Raw genomic sequence first — 20,734 nt, forward strand, 5'->3', positions numbered from 1 at the left:
TTATTCAAATTAGAAGAAAAAAAGCAAAAAAAAAAAAAAGAAAAACTGGGTTCAGACAAAGGCTCAGTTTCCAAGTACCTTCCCTCATCTATGTCACCTGAATGAGTCAGATCCTCAACTTCTCTATCAAAAGAGCAAACGCACTTGAAACGCGTCAATGTGAATGAATATAATACATGGGCACATGGAGTACAGATATTTATATATACTTCACTTAAAAGGAAGTGAGCAATTGTAAGAGGCAAGATTAAAAGAAGGTAAATATGCGCTTTCTTCACTACCTGGAAAGTCCGAACACTACCTGAATTAGTCTAATCCTCTAAATCCCAGTTAGTGCTCCTAATGGAATCCATGAAAATAGAGTGTTATTAATGTACGACTACACTGAAAGCTCCTTGAGAACAGGGATCACGACCACTCCTTCTGTTGGACTTTCCCAAGCACTTAGTGCAGCACAGTAAGCGTTCAATAAATACCACTGATTGCTAAATGGACTATATTTTCCCAAAGGAAAGATCATGTACAGTTGATTAGCATGCACCCAAGATTCAAAACATTAACTAAAACAATACAGAAGTATTAAAAATCAGGGATTGAAAAAGCACAATATTTTAAATGAATAAATGATAAGGTAAATAGGTACTAACAAAACTTTTTAATTTGATTTTGAGTTGGGTGTGTGCCTACTTAAAAGCAGTACTTCATTTCCAAAGTGCTACCTTTCACATTCCAGTCAACAAAAAGGCACTTTGTCCTACTGTCGATGCTGAATAGGTGCCAGTACCGCATTTTCATTTGAGATGGGCTAATAGCTAGAAGGTAGAGGAAGGGAAATGGTTAGGCAGTGCTGTTGGATCACAGCAGCATTAGCTCCAAGCGAGTGCTTTTTCATGGCAGTGTTATTGAATTTTAAATCGATCCAGCAGTGCAGTGTATTGAGCTCTTCCTGTGTGCAGAGCACTGTACTAGGTGCTTGGGAGAGCACAGTACAACAGAGTTGGTAGAACCCACTCCCTGCCCACAAAGAGCTTAAAGCTGGCAATCTTCCTGATACTCTCGATTATTGCCACGTACGTGCTCTAGACGGCTGCTGGGCTTAGCCCTGAACTTTTGTTACCTTTCAAGTATAGTACATCATGACCTCAAAGCAAATCTCAAATAATAGTAGCTTTCTTTAGCAAAGCAACGTGACTTTATAACCTGCTTGCAGCAACCAAGTGGCTTGTAGAGCATGGTTAGATGTGGCAACCATCTTGCAAACAACAACAGAATTTAAGATACACCATTAGAATTTAAGTTTGGCGGTAAAATTCTATGTTCAAAAGTATCTAGACTCGGGTGAGCAACAAATTAATGTGGGCAAAGCTTTTGGGGAGGTCAATTTCTACACAGATTAACAAATAAATATCTAAAATCATATTTTTAATGGCATGGTTGCTATTTGATAATAATAATATTAATGTTGGTCTTTGTTAAGCGTTTATTATGTGCCAAGCACTGTTTTAAGCACTGGGGTAGATACGAGGTTTTCAGGGTGTCCCACATGGGGCTCACAGTCTTAATTCCCATTTTACAGATGAGGTAACTGAGGTACAGAGAATGACTTGCCCAAGGTCACATGGCTGACAAGTGGCAGAGGCGGGATTAGAACCCACAACCTCTGACTCCCAAGCCCGTGCTCTTTCCATAAGCCACGCTGCTTCATTGGTTGAGTACGTTAATTATATTGTGCTTTTTAATCACTTTATATTTTGGGAACACATTAATGCCCTTTACATTATTTCCTGCAGCAAACTATACTTTCCTTAGTGTTCTTTCGCTTAACCTGCTTTATTTCATGAAACTACTAAAGTGTGCAAACTAGGTTTTTTTAAGTAAGCACCAACAAGGAGGTGGTCATTTTTAGGGTGATGAAAGGGCATATGCAATAACTGGATGGAATGAAAGGGAAAAAAAAAAACAAAGGCAACTCTAACCTTTACCAGATTTTTTTTTGTTTTGGGGGAATTTTTGAAGAAGTGGGAATATGGATCCCAGAGATTCCTTCACAGCATCAGACTATCATTTTCCAATCAAAGCTCTCTCTTCTCACCATGAGATGGTGAATAGTTCACTCAATCAATGGTACCTATTGAGCATTTACTGTGTGCAGAGCACAGTGCTAAGCACTTGGGGAAATACAATGCAGAAGAGTTGGGAGATGTGATTCCTGCTCACAAGGAGCTTGGGGAAACAGAAAAGATACGGTAGGGACCAACCTGGAAATTAAAAAATAGTCTGAATGAAAACCTTCCTGGAGGTGCAAAATGAAAATTTAGACTCCATCTGTCCAGTCCTAATGGATCGAAGTGCCTAGTTCAGTGTTTTGCTTGGGAAGCAGAGTGGCCAGTGGAAAGAGCACGGGAGTCAGAGTACTTGGGTTCTAATCTGGTTCTGCCACTTGCTTAATATGTGTGACCTTGGGCAAGTCCCCTCGCTTCCTCTGGGCCTCGGATTCTTCATCTGGAAAGTGGGGATTAAATTCTATCAATAAATAAAATTGACTGATAACTCCCTCCTACTTGGATTGTGACCTCCATGTGAGGCAGAGACTGTGTTCAACCCCATTATCTTGTAACCACCACAGTGCTTAGTACAGTGCTTGTGCTTATTATTATTAATTATTATTTCCACTCTCTGGGCACTCAAATACTTGTTGGCGGCAACGATACTCAATCCACCTTGGCGATATCAAGTGAACTGTTTTGGCTATGACAAGGTAGTTTCTTGGTGTTATTAAGGTCCAGACGATGGAAATCAGGATCTTGGGGGCCATTATGCTACTCCAGAAATTGTCTGGGATGGGAAGTCCCCGAGTAACGAGAATTTACTTCCACCTCTGATTCACCTTCAGAAAGGCCCCATCGGATCATCGAGGACGCTAACGACCAGGTAAAAGGAGACTGAACGCTCATTGTGAGCAGGGAACATGTCTCCCAACCCAACTCAGTTATACTGCACTCTACCAAGCGCATAGCACAGTGTTCTACAAACAGTAAGCGCTCAATAAATACCATTAATCGACTGATTGATATACCAGTGGAATTTTTCTTCTGACCTGGAGTGGTTAAGGGTTGTTTTTGAACAGTCTACAGTTACATTTTACAGACTGTGGAATGGAGAAATAAAGCAACCCTGATACCGAAGAGCTGAAAGAGCAATTCTAGTGGTAGTTAGTAAGGAAAATAGTCTACTCACTGTACAGATCTGTTTCATCTAGTATCTCGGACTTGATGATTTCTTCAATCACATCTTCTAGAGTGACGATTCCCAGAACTTCATAAAATGGATCCCCTTCTCCCTCATTGTTTACCCGCTGCACTATTGCCAGGTGAGATTTACCTTCAAAAAAGGAAAAAGTAATACAGTTTTTAAAAAGGAAACTAAATTTACCTTTTATCAGAGATATTCATTTCTGTAGGAAACGACATTTTCATAATGAAACACACGGACCACATTATCAGTCCAAGAAAGTAGAGGCATTCTGCATTCTCAAGTGGAATGGGTGCTCTCAAATGCAAACATCCATGCAATCCGTCCACAGAGAGCAAGACGAAAAGGTCAAGAGCCATCTTCTACAGAAGTGACCATTTCATCCAAGTTGTCTCTTTCTCAGTGAGTTCAACTGTTGTCACTCATGTCTCTCAACAGACCAGATGCACAGAAATTCTCTTCTACCACCAATTCTTCTACCAGTCTGATAAATCCAGCTCCTTAAATAACCCCAAACACTCTTACTGGCATCTTCCCATAAAGCACGATAGAACACATCTCTGAAATATGGTGCAGGTTAGTTTTACAGCTACTTTTATCAAGGAAAAACAAAGTCTCTCCCCCTTCAAATGTGTATTAAAACTACAGGTTCAGTGAGTTCCACCCCCCACCAACTTAAAAATTTTCAGAGACCCAAGACTTGTTGATCTCACTGCAGATGAAATTAGGCTGGATAATATAGATTTCATTCCTTTGCTGCCTGCACTCTTCTCAATCTTGAGCCCCCAAATTTGCCTCAGCATCCCTTAGACATTACCAAAATAGTTGGGTTTTTTTGGCTTAAACCCCTTTACAGACATTAATGGCTGGAAGCTTAAAAGTTCAGATTATTAGACTAACAGGCATCTGAACAATTTCCATCCCAGACCCACTTCATGCTCAAAGAATGAAAATATTTTGAACAAATTAGACTAGGGAGGGAAACTTATCAACAATTGATATAAACACTGCATCAGGTCAAGTCAATTCAGTGCGGTAAATTTTTCACATCTGTTTTCCCAGGGACCCAACATAAGCAGTTAAAAAATTCTTGGTGAATGCTGTCTATCGAAAGTTGAATTCTTTTGCTATTCCCAGCTTGTGATCATTTAAAAGGAATTTTCCAAAGCAAGGTCTAATATTAGACTCAAAATGAAGTTTCCATTCCACTGAGGCGATATTCTCACCAAAGTAACTACCACATAATCTGATTGTCTTGGAGCTATTCGTTTAAATGCAGATGGACATACTTTAAATACCAACTCCGGAGACCAATGGATCTCACTCTGAAGGGGCCATACTATATGTGGACTTATTAATATGAGTCCAACTTTGAAGAGTGAAGTTATTAGAGATCTTGGCACAACCTTCAAAAGCCTTTTCCTTCATTTTCTTTCCTTACCCCCTTCCAATTCACTAGCTTCCTTGGCTTCGAAAGGTAAATTCTTCTGGTACCTGTACGATTCCCGGTAAGACGTCTTGCTTTCCCAATCTTTCCTTTTCCCTGATCACAGTGAAAGAGGTACTCTTCCTATTCACAAATTATTTCTGAGATGGTCAATGCACTATAGACTTGGCTCTCTTTAGAAGTGTCCTGCTAGCAACTCTATGTACTGACCAAACAAGGCACGTGGAATGACATGCAAAGGAAATGTAAAAGAGGTTTAGAAGGTAGTGGGGTCAGTTTTCTGTCCTGAGAGTAAAACCACTGCTGACCAACATCTTTCTTGATATAAATGTCTGTAAATATGGGCAAGGTAACTCGAGATCTCCAGTCAGTCAGCATCAACAACATTTTTGTAACCACTAGCTTGGCTACTGCTTTGCACTAAACATTAGAGGAGATTATTGTAGACAGAAAAGGCAAGGTCAGTCAATAGCTCATATTGAACGCTCCCTGCATGCAAAGCACTTGGTTAGGCTTTCTGGGCAAACCGGACGAACGGAAATATACATCCAAAGAGAAGAAAACAAAAAAGTGGCAGAAGTCTCTGAATGCACTGTTCTGCTCAAGTTATAAAAACGCTCCAAGAACCTGGAAATCCATGTTGTCCGGAGACTCGTATAAAGCAAAGTGTATGTTCTATACCTCTTCAGGGTCTCCAGGTGTAAGGATTGGAAGTTTTATGAGGCTGATCTAGATGAGTGGCTGAGGGAGCTGAGTGAGCGTTTCAGCAGGTCAGCTTGAAAAAACCCAAAGGGATCCTAGAGGCCTCTCCTGAGGCTAGATTCTAGCGATAGTTGCCATTAAAATTGAAAATGAAAGGTGTGAGCACTTCCCAAACTCCTCCTCACCTCCCCAGCTCCTTCACCCTTCTCAATTATCTCTTAAAAGGAGGTGGCTTCCCTGCTTTCAAAAATTTACCCCTTCTTTCACCTTCTAACTCATCCCTTCTTTCTAAAATGACTTGTGTGCACTTCTTCACTCAACTGCCACCTTCGACTGCTCACTCTGATGACTCCTTTCCCCTCTGCCTTCAGACATGCCCTCATCTCCTCGATGCTAAGGAGAAAAACAAAAACTCAACTGTCTGGATCCCACCACCCAGCTATTACCGCATTCCCCTTCTCCCAGTCCTGCCCAAACACCTCCATCCACTCCACTTCCTCTACTCCACTTCCTCTAGTCCAATTCCCTTCTTGACCCTTGACCCTCTATAATGTTCTTTACCCTCTTCACTCCAATGGACTGCTCTCTCCAAAGTCACCTCTTTCTTGCCAAATCTGATGGACTCCATCCTGTCCTAATCCTTCTCCTTCTCTCCCCTACTTCTGATGCTGTCTTGTCTTATGCTGAGTCGTTTCCGACCCACAGCGACACCACGGACACATCTCACCTGGAACGCCCTGCTCTCCATCTGCAATTGTTCTGGTAGTGTATTCATAGAGTTTTCTTGGTAAAATATGTAAGTGGTTTACCATTGCCGCCTCCTGAGCAATAAATTTGAGTCTCCACCCTTGACTCTCTTCCGTGCCGTTGCTGCCCAGCATAGGTGAGTTTTGACTTGTAGCAGATTGCCTTCCATTTGCTAGCCACTGCCCAAACTAGGAATGGAATGGGTAGGCCTCCGCTTGACTCTCCCTCCCATAGCCGAGACTGGTAGAGTACTGGAAACTCTCCAGGTGCGACCCTGAGAGGGGTTTTGATGCTGTGGACCATGCCTATTCCTGGAAACACTACCTATGGCTTTTCTGAGAGTTCTCTCCTGGCCCTCCACCCTTCTCAGCCTTTTCATTGGCTCTTCCTCTACCTCCCATCCTCTAATTGCGTGTTTTACAGTCCTGTTCTGGCTCCTTTTTTCTTCTTGAGTTGGTCTCCCCTCCAGGAGTTTGTCCACTCCCAGCTTCACCTTCCACTTCACTAGCCCTAACTTTGCTCCTTCTTTGAATTTTTTCCTGCCTTCAGAACATCTCCATTTGGATGTCATGCTGGCACCTCAAACTCGATATGTTCAGAAATGGAACTCAGCTTTTCACCCAAACCCTCTCCACCTAACTTTCCCAACACAATTGACAACACTGCCATCTTCCCCATGGCTCAGGTCACCTTGGCAATATTCCTGACTCCTCTCTCTTTCAGCCCCCAAATTCAGTCTGTTGCCAAATCCTGTCAGTTCTTTCTCCAGAATCTTCCAGAAACTGCCCCTTCTTCTCCACCCAAACATCCACCACACTGGTCTGGAAACTTGTCAAATGCCAGCCTGACAGCTATTTCCATTCTGGGCTCTCCCTTCTCCAATCCGTACCTGACTTTCTTGCCTGATTCATTTTTTTAAACATCATTCTCCTCTTCTCTAAAACCTCCAATGGTTGACCATACTCACAAACAGAAAAACACGTGGCAACCGAATTTAAGTCACTTAATCAGCTTTCTCCCTTTTTCTTTTCCAATATCTTCTCCCACTAAACCCTAGTTCGCACTCTTTGTTCTTCTCAAGCCAACCTGTTCACTCTTTCTTTTCCTCATCTCTCCTGCTGCTGACCACCTTGCTCTTGACCTTTCCTCCTGTGCATCCTGCAGACCAGCGATCTCCCCATCTCCAAAGCCCTTCTGAAATCACATATCCTCCAGGAGGTCTTCCCCAATTAATTTATAATCTCACTTTATAATTCCGCAACTCCCACGTCAGCACTTTCGTACCACCTAATTACCAGGAGGCCTTCCCTAATTAATATATAATCTCCTCACTTTATAGCGCCCAACTCCCATGTCAGCACTTTCACCCCACCAAATTAAATACTCACAATCCCCCGAGCACTTAGGCACATACCTTAAATATACTCTGTTACCTCCTTTGATCTCTAATTTACTTGTGGGTGTGCCTCCCCATGACTACTGATTCCATCGACCTCTTCCAAGTGTTTAGCACAGTCCTCTGCACACAGTAGGTCTACTGATTGATGAAAGTGGAAGTGTGCTTCCCATACCTGCAAGCACCTCAGAGTTTGGTCCTAAAGTTTTGCTTATAACTTAGGTGAGAATGATTCTTTAGCACCGACTGATATTAACAAAAAATAGCAGAAATTTTTAGAGGGAACTCACTGGGGCTGATCCAGGTGACATAGTACAACATAAATGACCTCTAAGGGGAAAACATTTTAACGCAAATTAAGCTCGTGAATTTCCTATAAGAAATCTGCCCTTCAGTAAAATTGGGTTAAATTGTCCTCACTTTAGATTTCAGTCAGCCTAGTTTGAAATGAGCCACACAACTTGTGCCCAGTGAATTCCATACTACTCCCTCTCCCTTCCTTGTCACTCTTGCACTTGAATCTATATCATTTATTCATCATCATCAATCGTATTTATTGAGCGCTTACTATGTGCAGAGCACTGTACTAAGCGCTTTCCCACCCTCAGCCTCACGGCATCCCACCCTCAGCCTCACGGCACATATACGTATCCATAATTTCTTTTCATGTCTGTTTCCCCCTCTTAAAAAAAATAACAATGGTATTTGTTAAGTGCTTACTACGGGCCAGGCACTGTTCTAAGCGCTGAGGTAGGTACAAGATAATCGGGTTGGACACAGTCCCGTCGGACACAGTCTTCACCCCCATTTTACAGATGAGGGAACTGAGGCACAGAAAAGCACAGTGACTTGCCCAAGGTCACACAGCAGACAAGTGGAGGAGCTGGGATGAGAACCCATGACCTTCTGACTGTCAGGCCCGTGCTCTATCATCATCATCATCATCATCAATTGTATTTATTGAGCGCTTACTGTGTGCAGAGCACAGTACTAAGCGCTTGGGAAGTACAAGTTGGCAACATATAGAGACAGTCCCTACCCACCAGTGGGCTCACAGTCTATCCACTAAGGCCATGCTGCTTCTCATCTGTAAAATGGGGATTAAGATTGTGAGCCCCCGTGGGACCACCTGATCACCTTGTAACCTCCCCAGCGCTTAGAACAGTGCTTTGCACATAGTGCTTAATAAATGCCATCATTATTATTATTACAGTAAGCTCCTTTTGGGCAGGGAAAGTGTTTACCAACTCTGCTATACTGTACTCACCCAAGTGCTTAGTACCATGCTGTACACACGGTAAGTGCTCAATAAATCCAACTGATTGAGGTAACTGCCTTTTTCTGTTGATTGACAACCTGGATTTGCGTCTACAACATCTCCTCCCACTGATTCTGTCTACAGCCCTGCTCCATGCTCCAGACTGGGAGTGCTCTTGCTTCCCCCAGCAGGACCTGTTCTCCAGGGTTCCCGATGGCCACGTTTCCAAGACCCCCAAGGCCCTGCCCCCCCGGGACACAGACCTGCACCACGTATGGGGATGAGGTCTTGTGTCCTGCCCAATTTCCTTGTATCCTCCCCAGCTCTTGGTACCGTGTCTGACTCATACTAAGTGCTTAACAAATGCCATTATTGTTATCATTATTATTATTGAGACTTTTTCCACACACCCCACCAGCCCAATTGCAGTCTTGAAACCATCGGCAAATCAATCGGGATCTCTTGTTGTCATCTTTCCCTACCTTTCTCCTTTAATTATAGAGGTGGGGCATGGGGGAGGTGCATGACTGCGCATGTCTGTATGCTCTAAAAATATTCCTATTCACTACGTGCCATGAAATCCATCAACATTAGATGCTTAAAATACGCCCATTTACATAACATAAAAAAATTGGACATAATTCTACAGTGATTATATAAAACAGAACGGAACTGTATGGCAGTAATTATACACAACAAATGGAGAGAAACACTTCAAAAAGCTAAAAAGACCTCAAGATTATATTACTGTTAAGTATTGAGCTTAAGAATGGGAACATCTATTCATAGAACGGAATCAGTGTATGTGCTCAGGCAAATGACCGGAAATCTCAATAAATAATTCTCAAGTTATTGAAATAAAAAAATAAGATCTCAAGAATAGCCTACTGCAAAGTGTTTTAAGATCCTCAATGAAGTCTACAAAAATATAAAATATCATCAAGCAAGCATTACTAGACTACCAGTTTAGAAAACCAGTCAAAATACTTCAGACAGGTAAAATGCCAACTGCTAAGCAAAGCAGCAAACAGAAACTTTGGTCAGAAGGAGATCTGAGGAGAAAATGCTTGCTGTTTTTCATTGGGATTATTGACACAAACTTTAAGAACAAAAAAAAAATGCAAAGTTAGTTATGACCACTTCCAGGCTATTTAAATTTTTTTCTATTTTTCACTTACCTCTAGTTCAAGTTTTATAACAAATATAAGCTACATTATAAATCATTATCAAAAAGTTTTTATTCAGAGAAATAAACTTCTTAAATTGCATTGAATGTTGAAATTAATTTCGCTCCTCATATTTCTTTATAAGCATCCTGGCTACTAAACTCTATGAACAAACTTGTGAATAAACTACTATTGGAAGGATAATTTAAAACATTTTTCTTAATGAGTTATTGTTGAAGCCCAGGTTTTTTTTTTAAAAAAAGGTATTTTTTAAAAGTCTCAGCAAAGTGTGGTTTAGAGAAGCCTTTCTAGCTGTTGACTAGATGCAAGCTTGTATTCAACTCTTTGTGCTCTGCAAATAGGAAGTGCTCAATAAATAAGAATTGAATGAACTCTTTCATAATTGACCAATTGCCAATAATTCAGTCCCTCCAGAGACAAGAACCATGTCTAATTCGCACCTCTGTATCCTTTCCCAGAGCTTAGTACAGTGCTCTGCACACTGTAAGCACTTAAAAGGTACTTATTCATGACTTATTGGAAAGAGCACGGGCTGGGAGACAGGAGACCTGGGATCTAGCACTGCCATTGGCCTCCTGTATGATCTTGGGCAAGTCGCTCAGCATCTCCGGCCTCAGCTTTCTCATCTGTAAAATGGGGATAAAATTAGATTGCGACCCTGTGTAGGTGGCCAGGAACTACGTCTGATCTGATAGTCTTGTATTTACCTCAGTGCTTACCACAGAGTAAGTGCTTCATAAGTGCCACACTTACGGTTACAATTATCTAACCGCATCTATTTTCTCTCAACATATACTGCATGACAACCAGCACAGTTATGTGGGCTGTGTCAATGACCCAAAATATAGTTTTTGAGGAGAATAGTGAGTTCTGGCCATTTTCACTTTGGGGTTCAGTCATGTGACTTCACACATTTGGGAAAATTAATGAGACAAATATGAGGGTAAATCAGAACCCAGAGTGATTCCACAGTCCAACTCTGAATACACAGAAATGTCACCAAATTTCAAAAAGGCAACCCAATAATGGCCATGGATGGAGCTTAGTACAGTGCTCTGCACACAGTAAGTGCTCAATAAATACGATTGATGATGGAGGGCAAAAAGGATGACGAAAGTAGGTAACGAAGAACTGTGTCACTGGGCTCTCTTCCTCATCCTACTTTCAACATTGAATATTTCTGTAAATTACATATTTGCTTTGTCAGGACCTCATGAGCCACCTCTACATTATTTGGCAAGACAGGATTAACGAAAATGCTGGAAGAAGTCATTTTATCAGCACTGAAACAATACTCATTGCAACTCAGTTTCATTACATGGGACAAGCGAGAAGAAGGGACTGAAAACAGCATAGCCAAGCAGTTTCTTGGGAGGAAATGGAAAAGACTCATTTGGGAAAGTAAGGAGGGCAAAACCAACATTTAAAATACGGGGGGCCACGGTCACAATCAGTCAGTGTACTACCTGCAACAGACAAACTAGCTGGGCACGTGGTAATCAAAGAGCGGGCTCGCTCTCCCTGAGTGAGTGGGAAGACTGTGATACCAATAAGCAGGTTTGAAAGCAAAAGTAGGTGCTTGAAGGTGGTAAACACAATGGAGCATCAAAGGATCGTCTCTATAACACATCACATGGAATGGACTCTCAGAGGGGTATAAATCTTTTCTGCTACACTTCCATCTATATCATCATCACTGAATATGAAGAATAGTTCTATGTATATTAGGTTTTTGGCATTTCCTAAAGAACTCTTACAAACAAGCAGACCTTCCACCTCAATATTGGGGTGGGATATTGAGGAACATGATGGTAAATGGGAAAACGGGTTTGGGGGTGAAAGAAAGTAGCCAGTTAATATATCCCTTTGGGAAATGTTCTGCCCTTTTTCGTTTCACAATACAAGAGAGTAAACAAAGGGCAAAAAAAGGTCGTACGCTCTGTACAGGAACACTGAAAAGAACAGGGGAAAAACATCCTTATTTATTGTGTCCAAAGCACCTGAATAGGGTCTGTGGGCAACCTTCTTCCTAGTCTTCTTGGTCCCAGACCTAAAACTATACACAGTCCTAGGCTGCTATTCTTAAAAGGGCCAAACAGGCCAACCAGACTCTCCTAAAAGGAAATGTATTGCAAGTTCACGTCAGGGGCTATCATTTGGCTATTTCTAGCTAGCAGCTAAAAAAAAAAAAGCTACTGCACAAAAGCAGCTATTTTACCTTACCATCTCACAAGGACCATGTACATTTTTTCCGATTGCATTTTCCCACCCTAAAATACACTAGGAAATGTGAGATGGACCTTTAAATAGGCCTATAAAAACAATACATGTTGTATATATAGAAACAGTTACTGTATACAGACATCTCTGGCTTCAGTTTATAAATAATTCTGTTCTGGGAGACAAAAGACCCCTCTTACCAAAAGTTTGTTTTTTTTCCAAATATATCACCAAATAGAAAATTTGATGAAATCCTAACAACTTAAGCACCCTTAGGAGGCCAAGAGCAATACTTTCCCAGACAATTTTTATGTGAGCTATATCAAAGCCCTAATTATGCACAGAATTCTGATTTCAAGTCAATGGGACTTTTTCCACACCTATGACAGGGCACAACACAACTGTAGTGAGAAAACAGAATCATTCCTGTTTAAGAGACTCAGGAAAGCCTTGGGGAGTCGTAGAGGAGGACAAAGTGAGAGTAAAAGGGGACGTGGTCGGAGAGTTAGGTTAGGGACTTACAGGGGAAAATGCTGTAGGAAAACCTATGGGAGACTTACCCAAGGAGAGCTTGTCTCTCCCAAGCCCTTCCCATTTCTTTTGTTGAGACAGGCAGACTCTGATTCTTCTGCTACTCCTATGGGGAATGGCTGGATGTGCCCACTAACTAGTCCAACACCCAACACATGTCATAATTTCTAATCATCAAACAACATGTTTGGAGCAGTAATAGAACAGGCAGGGAATGACTGAAGTTTGTGATGGAAAATACCTCATTAATAATAATAATAATATTATGGTAATTGTTAAGCGCTATGTGCCAAGCACTGCTCTAAGCACTGGGGTAGATACAAGGTAATCAGGTTTGCATTGAAGGAACAATTTAAGATTGTTTCAGAAGCATTTTATAGCTCTCAGAAGATCTGTGATGGTCTTGGCCTTACAGGCACCCAAAGAGAAAGAATTGCCAAATGACCAAGGCCTTTCCTCTCTGCACATGCAGTCACAGCATCCACAGAAAAGGAGCAGCAGAATCATCCCCTGGGCATTTTGATCCTTTCCAAGTCCATGTCCCACATGGGGCTCACAATCCCCATTTTACGAATGAGGTAACTGAGGCATGCAGAAGTTAAGTGACTTGCCCAAGGTCATGCAGAAGACAAATGGCAGAGCCAGAATTAGAACCCAGATCCTCTGACACCACTCCCTAGGCCTATACTCTTTCCACTAGGCCATGTTGCTTCTCTAGTTCCAATGTCGAGCCCCATGGCTAGACCTTCACCAAGAAGCCTTCACGGGCTCGCCTCCTCAGACATCCCCGTTTGGAGAACTGGGATTATACTGCAAGTCTCCTGATGCCCAAAGATATGTACTTGCCAATGGACCAACAGCAGGGTGATTTAGTAAGTACATTCAGATAAATATATATCACCTTCTTCTGACTGCATTCTATTCAGCATTGGTAGAGTCCATGCATTATGGATATACTTTTCATACTTTAAGATACATTCAATTTCCTAAAGTTCCCCAAAGGAAGAGAAGCTTCATTTTACAAATATGGAAGCTAGTGACTTGCTTTTCAGCCCAAGGCTTCCAAGTCCCAGATACAGTGGGCCACCCACTAATCACGGCCTAGTGGAAAGAGTCCAAGCCTGGGAATCAGGGGATCTGAGTTCTAATCCCAGCTCGGCCACTTACCTGCTGCTTAATTTCTCCAGACTCTATTTCCTCAGCTGTAAAATGGCGATTATGTACCTTTTCTCCGTTCCCCTTAGACTGAGTCCCATGTGGGACAGACGTTGCATCCGAACCAATTATCTTGCATCCACCCCCAGTGCTTAGTATAGAGTTTGGCACTTGTCATATCCTGCCTTGACTTGCTGTGTTTAGGAAAGCACAACACAACAGAGTTTGTATGCACATTCCCTGCCCACAAGCATACAGTCTAGAGGGAAACCAAATAATATGGTTATGCAATAACTCAGAAGTCCTAGCTCAAGATGTGTATTACCCTTTCACAAGTTAAACACTCTCCCTCATTCAAAAAGGGCACTGAGAACGGCTTTAATAAAATTGTACTGGAGGGTCTGAGACCAGCATGATAATGGATCTTAAGGCAAACAGCCTTCGATTCACAGGCCAGCAGGCTTTGGGGCTCTGTAAAGGTAGTGTGTTACATTTCTGTAAGAGACAGAGAAACACAAAGAGAGAGATATTCTTCATGTTCAGAAGATGGTGACAGTAGGCAGCTGTGTTCAACAATAAAAACTGCCTCTTCCCCCTGGAATGCACTTAAAAATGTTTACACTTTTACTAATCCCTTGTCCAAAGGAGGTGAGCAGTGCATTTCTAATTAGCAATTGTAAGACTTTGCCCTATGGTTCAAAGGCTCAGTTGACAGTGAGATTATACTCTTGAATGTGACTGCCACTGACAGAAAAATCTCATACGCCCGCATTCTTTGCCCACGAAAGTACAGGCCAGGCATACCCTGGGTTACAAGTAACACACAATATAATCATCCTGAGGATTCAATATAGTTTTGTACCTTATCCCAAACCTATGCCCAACGAAACCCGAAGAACTAGCAGAGAGCTACAGATAATCAATCCATCAATGGTATTTACTGTGTGCTTACTATGTGCAGAGTACTATACTAAGCACTTAGGAGAGTACAGTACAACAGAGTTGGCATACATGTTCCTTGCCCATGGTAGCTTACAGTCTAGAGGGGAAGACAGATATTACGGTAAATTACAGATATGTACATAAGTGCCATGGGGCTGAGCGTAGGATGAATAACAAGTGCTTAAAAAGGAAAGAACCAAGTGCATAGGTGATGGAGAAGGGAAAGGGAGAAGGGGAAAAGAGGGCTTAATTAGGAAAGCCCTCATGGAGGAGATGCGATTTTAATAAGGATTTGAAGGTAGGGAGAGTGGTGGCCTGTTGCTTAAGGAGAGGGAGGGAGTTCCAAACCAGAGGATGTGGGAAAGGATTCGGAGGCAAGAGAGATGAGTTCAAGGTAGAGTAAGTAGGTTGGCATTGGGGGAGTGAAGTGTGCGGGCCAGATTGTAGTAGGAGATTAGCGAGGTAAAGCGAGCTGACTGAGGGCTTTAAAACTCATGAGGAGGTGGATGAGCAACCACTGAGGGTTCTTGAGGTGTGGGGAGACGAGGACTGGATTTTTTTTCTTTAGAAAAATCACCTGGGGAACAGAGAGAAGCATGGATTGGAGTAGGGAGAGACAGGAAAGTCAGTGAGGAGGCTGATGCAGTAGTCAAGGTGGGACATAGTAAGGGCTTAGATGGACATGGAAACAGTTTAGGGGGAGAGGAAATGCAGATATTAGTTTTGTCATGAAGATCAAACTGACAGGATTTGGTGACAGACTGAATATGTGGGTTGAAGGAGCATGATGAGTTCAGCAGCCAGTCAACTGTATTTACTGAGCATTTACTGTGTGCGGAGAACTGTACTAAATACTTGGGAGAGTACAATACAACAGAGTTGGTAGATATGTTCCCTACCCACAATGAGCTAACAGTCTAGAGGGGGAGACAGATATTAATATAAATGTGGATGTGGGCATCTTCTCCACATTTCCCTAAGCCCAACTTTCCTTTTCTCCCCCCTCCCCTGGCCCCTTTATTCATCCTCCATCCCAGCCTCAGAACACTTATAATAATAATAATGGTATTCGTTAAGTGCTTACTATGTGAAAAGCACTGTTCTAAGCGCTGGGGAGGTTACAAGGTGATCAGGTTGTCCCACGAGGGCGCTCACAGTTTTAATCCCCACTTTACAGATGAGGCAACTGAGACACAGAGAAGTTAAGTGACTTGCCCAAAGTCACACAGCTGACAGTTGGCGGAGTTGGGATTTGAACCCATGACGTCTGACTCCAAAGCCCATGCTCTTTCCACTGAGCCAACCTGCTTATGTACATATCTGTAATTTACTGATTTATATGAACGTCTGTCTCCCCCTCAAGACTATAAGCTCGTCATAGGCAGGGAATATGTCTGTTTATTGTTATATTGTATTCTCCCAAGGGCTTAGTGCGGTGCTCTGCGCGCAGTAATAGCTCAGTAAATACAACTGAATGAACATACGTGCTGTGGAGATGAGGGAGGGGTGAATAAAGGGTGCAAATCCAAATGCAAGGGAGACACAGAAGGGAGTGGGAGAAGTGGAAAGGAGGGCTTAGTCGGGGAAGGCTTCTTGGAGGAAATGCGCTTTTGGAGAGTGACCGTCTGTTGGATATGAAGAGGGAGGGAGTTCCAGGCCAGAGGCAGGATGTGGGCGGCGAAGATGATCCACAACGCAGTCCTCTAGGTCTTTCTGCCCCGTATACCCTCAAGGAAAGGTAATGGCTAAGATGTTAATATTACAATAACTACAGTTTGAAATCTCAACAGGAGAGTAGGCATTGTAATACAGAACAGATAGCATAACTATGTGGGAACTATGACAAAGTTCCTGAAAAACATGGCGAGGAAGAAGACTTGCATTGTACTGCTCACACTTTCACCGGTGTCAAATGCATAAGCTCTCAAATTGCATTTTCCACAACCACACTGCATTCCAACCAGACAGATCTTTGTTATAGGAAGTGTTCCCTAATTTCTCATTAGTGTTCTACCCAAACCACGAATTGAGAATATGTGTTCGTTCAATCGTATTTACTGAGCACTTACTGTGTAATGGCAGATCTGATGGCATGCGGGAACACTCAGTGTGAAGAATACTTTGGAGAACATAAAAAAAAAAATCACGCATTGATCTCCAGAATGTAGTTTATGAAAATCACACAAGAATTCAAAGCCCGGAGGGCAAGAAACACATTCACTAACAAAGAAAAACTAGAATAAATGTTATTAAAAAGAGAAGCGGTACGGCCATTTATTTGTCTCAGTACACCCAAGTTATTTTCTCTAAGAGTAGAACATCTAACTAGAGATGGGTCCTTTAGGATCCCGGCTCCAATATTAGACTTCTGTGGAGAAAACAACAGATCAACTTACATTCCCACCCCATCATTAATTCTCTTCACTCAAGTTCTTAACTGCCAGATAGGTTAGCCAGAAGCTGAGTGGAGGCAATTAATAGGAAACTTCAGTCATAATAGTGACTTGCTTAATGGCCCCTCCAAATGATTTGTGAGAAAGTCTCATGAACCCTGTGCAAAGCAAGTGCAGAATTTTTTCCATCCATCCCAGTGTATTTAAAGATTTGGATTTTTCCATCTTTTTTTGGTACTGTTTTCTTATAAATAGTGAGGCATGTAGGGCATTGCCTCTTCATCTTTTTTGGTGGTCTATAACATCTTACACACACTGGAATGTTTTTCCAGTAGATGATGTGATGGGAAACATGTCTAAGACAAAAGAGGAGAGACCACGAGATCTCAGTGAGGCTGGAAAGATGGAAAGCTTCTAAATCTCTCCCAAGAGGCAGGTGTCTTTTCTAGAAATCCAGAGTTTTATTTTGGAAACCAATGCATCTATTTCTGTAATGTCCTTCAGACTTTTAGTCTTCATAGGGATGATAGATGAGGATTGACTACAATGGTTAAGAATGATAAAAGCTCAACCCATCCAATAAAAATAGGAGATTTTCCAAAGCCTATGGATATTTCTGTGGCTAAATCCCTGTATTGCTGAACTAGTTTTATGGTTTGCTGATGGCTCCCAGGGTTTCAGCTTTAATCTAGGGATCGATAATCAAGTTAGCATTTTGTTCAGAGGCCCAAATTTCTAGATTTCAACAATCCAAGTTTCCCAGTTCCCCATCTGCTTCCTTCACTCCATGACATACACAGTCATTCCTCTCCAAGTCAGTGAGAGAGAGATTCCTCACGGGATACTTCTTTTTGGGTCTGTGTACTTCAGGATGAAAAAGATCTACTCCATTAGCAAGAGCTTGCCAAGAGTAAATTGGCAGTACCCAAGATTTCTGGGACGTACCAGGGACATTGACTGGCATACCTGGTGTACAGCTACTCTGCTCAATTACAGCCCCGTATGGTGGCAAGCCCCACTCATTAGGACAACGGTTCAATCAATGGGATTTGAGTGCTTACTGTGTGCAGAGCACTGTACAAAGTGCTTGGGAGAGTAGGATGTAATACAAGTGGTAGACACAGTCCCTACCCACAGGGAGCTTACAGTCTTGAAGGTTCCTGCTTAGAAAGGGACAATGAAGAAGAGCTGAAAGGGACCAAATAAATGAAAATGGTGGGAGCGAGGAAATGGTGTCTTGGACCACAGGGACTGTGGAGAAGTCAGCTCCATGGGCTCACCTGTTGGGAGGGAGGGCTTCCCTGGTCATTGGGCTAGCCAGTCCCCAAAGCTATTTCTGTAATGTCCTTCAGACTTTTAGTCTTCATAGGGATGATAGATGAGGATTGACTACAATGGTTAAGAATGATAAAAGCTTAACCCATCCAATAAAAATAGGAGATTTTTCAAAGCCTATGGATATTTCTGGAAGGTAGGTTTTTCTGTTTGTCACCCGTCCTGGTAGGAGCCAGGCTGGTCACCACAGTTAGAACGTCTCTGAAAAGGGAGATCCCCAGAGACCACCACCCTCCCTGACTCACAAAAGCCCATAAACTTGGCATCATCCTCGACTCATCTCTCCCATTCAACCTGCAACCAAATCCCGTCAGTTCTACCTACGCACCATCTCTAGAATCCGCCCCTTCCCCTTCATCTATTGTGCTGCCACGCTGACATTTATATCCTGCCTTAACTACTGCATCAGTCTCATCTCCTGTCTCTCCCCACTCCAGTCTATACTACACTTTGCTGCCTGTATCTTTAAAACAAAATATCCAGCCCATATCTACCCATTTCTCAAAAACCTCCCATGTTTGACCATCTCACTCCCACATCAAGGTCCCCGAAAGTGACAGCATAGTCAGGTGTTAATTCTAGCATATTTGTTTTGGTCATGAATGTATAAGAATGTGGTTCATTGATTCAGTTGATTTGAAGCAGCTCGGCCTAGTGGATAGAGCATGGGCCTGGGGAGTCGGAAAGACTTGGGCTCCAATCCGAACTCTGCCACTTGTTTGCGATGCGACTTTGGGCAAGTCACTTCACTTCTCTGGGCCTCCGTTTCCTCATCTGTAAAATGGGGATTAAGACTGTGGGCCCCATGTGGGACACGGACTGTATCCAACCTGATTACCATGTACCTACCCCTGAGTTTATAACAATGCCTTGCACACAGTAATCGCTTAATGAATACTATTTTAAAAAACCCCCAAACTGTCCATTCCTGTCAGTTTCTTCCTCACGGTGAGGCCATTAAAAGTTCACCCAGTTCTTAACCACTTTGAGAGAGAAACACATTTTAAAATGTGCGACAAGTACCTCCAACGTCAATTACCTGGGAGGCTTTGTGCAAAGGCATGCTAAGTGTGCATGCTCCTGTGAGTGGATGTGCATTAGGGATGTGAATATAGCCATGACACCCAGGATTTCAGCAACAGCACATCACCAATTCAGTAATTCTCCTGCAGAAACAAATCCAGAAAACCCCAAAAACCCCGGGGCTGTCCTCCCCTTCATGGAAGTGGTTACATCTCCTGGATCTAAGAGAGAGGTGGGCTCTTTATTATTTTCTCGTGGTATTTATTTATTTTACTTGTACATATCCTATTTATTTTATTTTGTTAATACATTTTGTTTTCTTCTCTGTCTCCCCTTCCTTGATTGTGAGCCCACCCACTGTTGGGTAGGGACCGTCTCTATATGTTGCCAACTTGTACTTCCCAAGCGCTTAGTACAGTGCTCTGCACACAGTAAGCGCTCAATAAATACGATTGATTGATTGATTGGGGGGGGGGGGAACGGACTAAAGCCTACTTTCTAAACTGATAAAAACATTTAGATGTTTTTAAAGTGAAAACACTTGCAATGCTTTTCAATAGAGAAAGGAGAGCCCTCACAGAACCCATTATGAATACCGTGTAGTTCCAGTGCCCACTGTATTTCCAGAGAACAATGATCTAAACTAATCAAAGCAGTGGCTCATTTGAATAGCTGAAAGTTCAGGAAATGAATGAGTGGGCACATACCTGTCAGTCAAACGGGTTGAAAGAAAATCCCTCTTGCCTACTGAACTGCGAAGAACCTGCCCCTTCCCCATTTGATGCAGACAACAGGTTGCTTTGACTGATGTTCAATTAAATCAGTTTTCTACTTTACTGACGGTGAGGTCTATCTACCTGGGAACCTTTACAGTAGGGCATGTGGCAAATTTTGTCAAAATGCCCACATCAACTGAAAGGACACGTTTATATAAATTAGCTCCAAATTAAAATGGAAGCAGTGTGCCTAGTGGATACAGCACAGCCCTGGGAGCCAGAAGGGCCTAGGTTCTAACCCGCTTGACGTCTGGGTGATCCTGAGCAAGTCTCAACTTCTCTGTGCCTCAGTTATCTCATTTGCAAAATGGGGATTGACTGTGTACCTCAAGTGGGACATGGGCTGTTTCCAACCTAATCAGCATGTATC

The 20,734-nt window shown here is 42.5% G+C and overlaps 1 protein-coding gene and 1 non-coding gene across 2 annotated transcripts in view; both read right to left on the reverse strand.

Annotated features, from left to right (window-relative positions):
* Positions 1 to 20,734, reverse strand: part of CNNM2 (cyclin and CBS domain divalent metal cation transport mediator 2) — a 120,348-nt gene that overhangs the window by 32,386 nt on the left and 67,228 nt on the right. The window contains 1 exon segment of the mRNA XM_038758623.1: positions 3,238 to 3,381. Within this exon segment, the coding sequence (XP_038614551.1) occupies positions 3,238 to 3,381 (144 nt within the window).
* LOC119938934 lies at positions 6,295 to 6,432 on the reverse strand. The gene has a single exon (XR_005454619.1). It is a non-coding gene; the product is annotated as a small nucleolar RNA SNORA7 (small nucleolar RNA).

Source organism: Tachyglossus aculeatus, chromosome 16 (genome assembly GCF_015852505.1).
Source record: "Tachyglossus aculeatus isolate mTacAcu1 chromosome 16, mTacAcu1.pri, whole genome shotgun sequence".
In the NCBI taxonomy this organism is placed as follows: domain Eukaryota; kingdom Metazoa; phylum Chordata; class Mammalia; order Monotremata; family Tachyglossidae; genus Tachyglossus; species Tachyglossus aculeatus.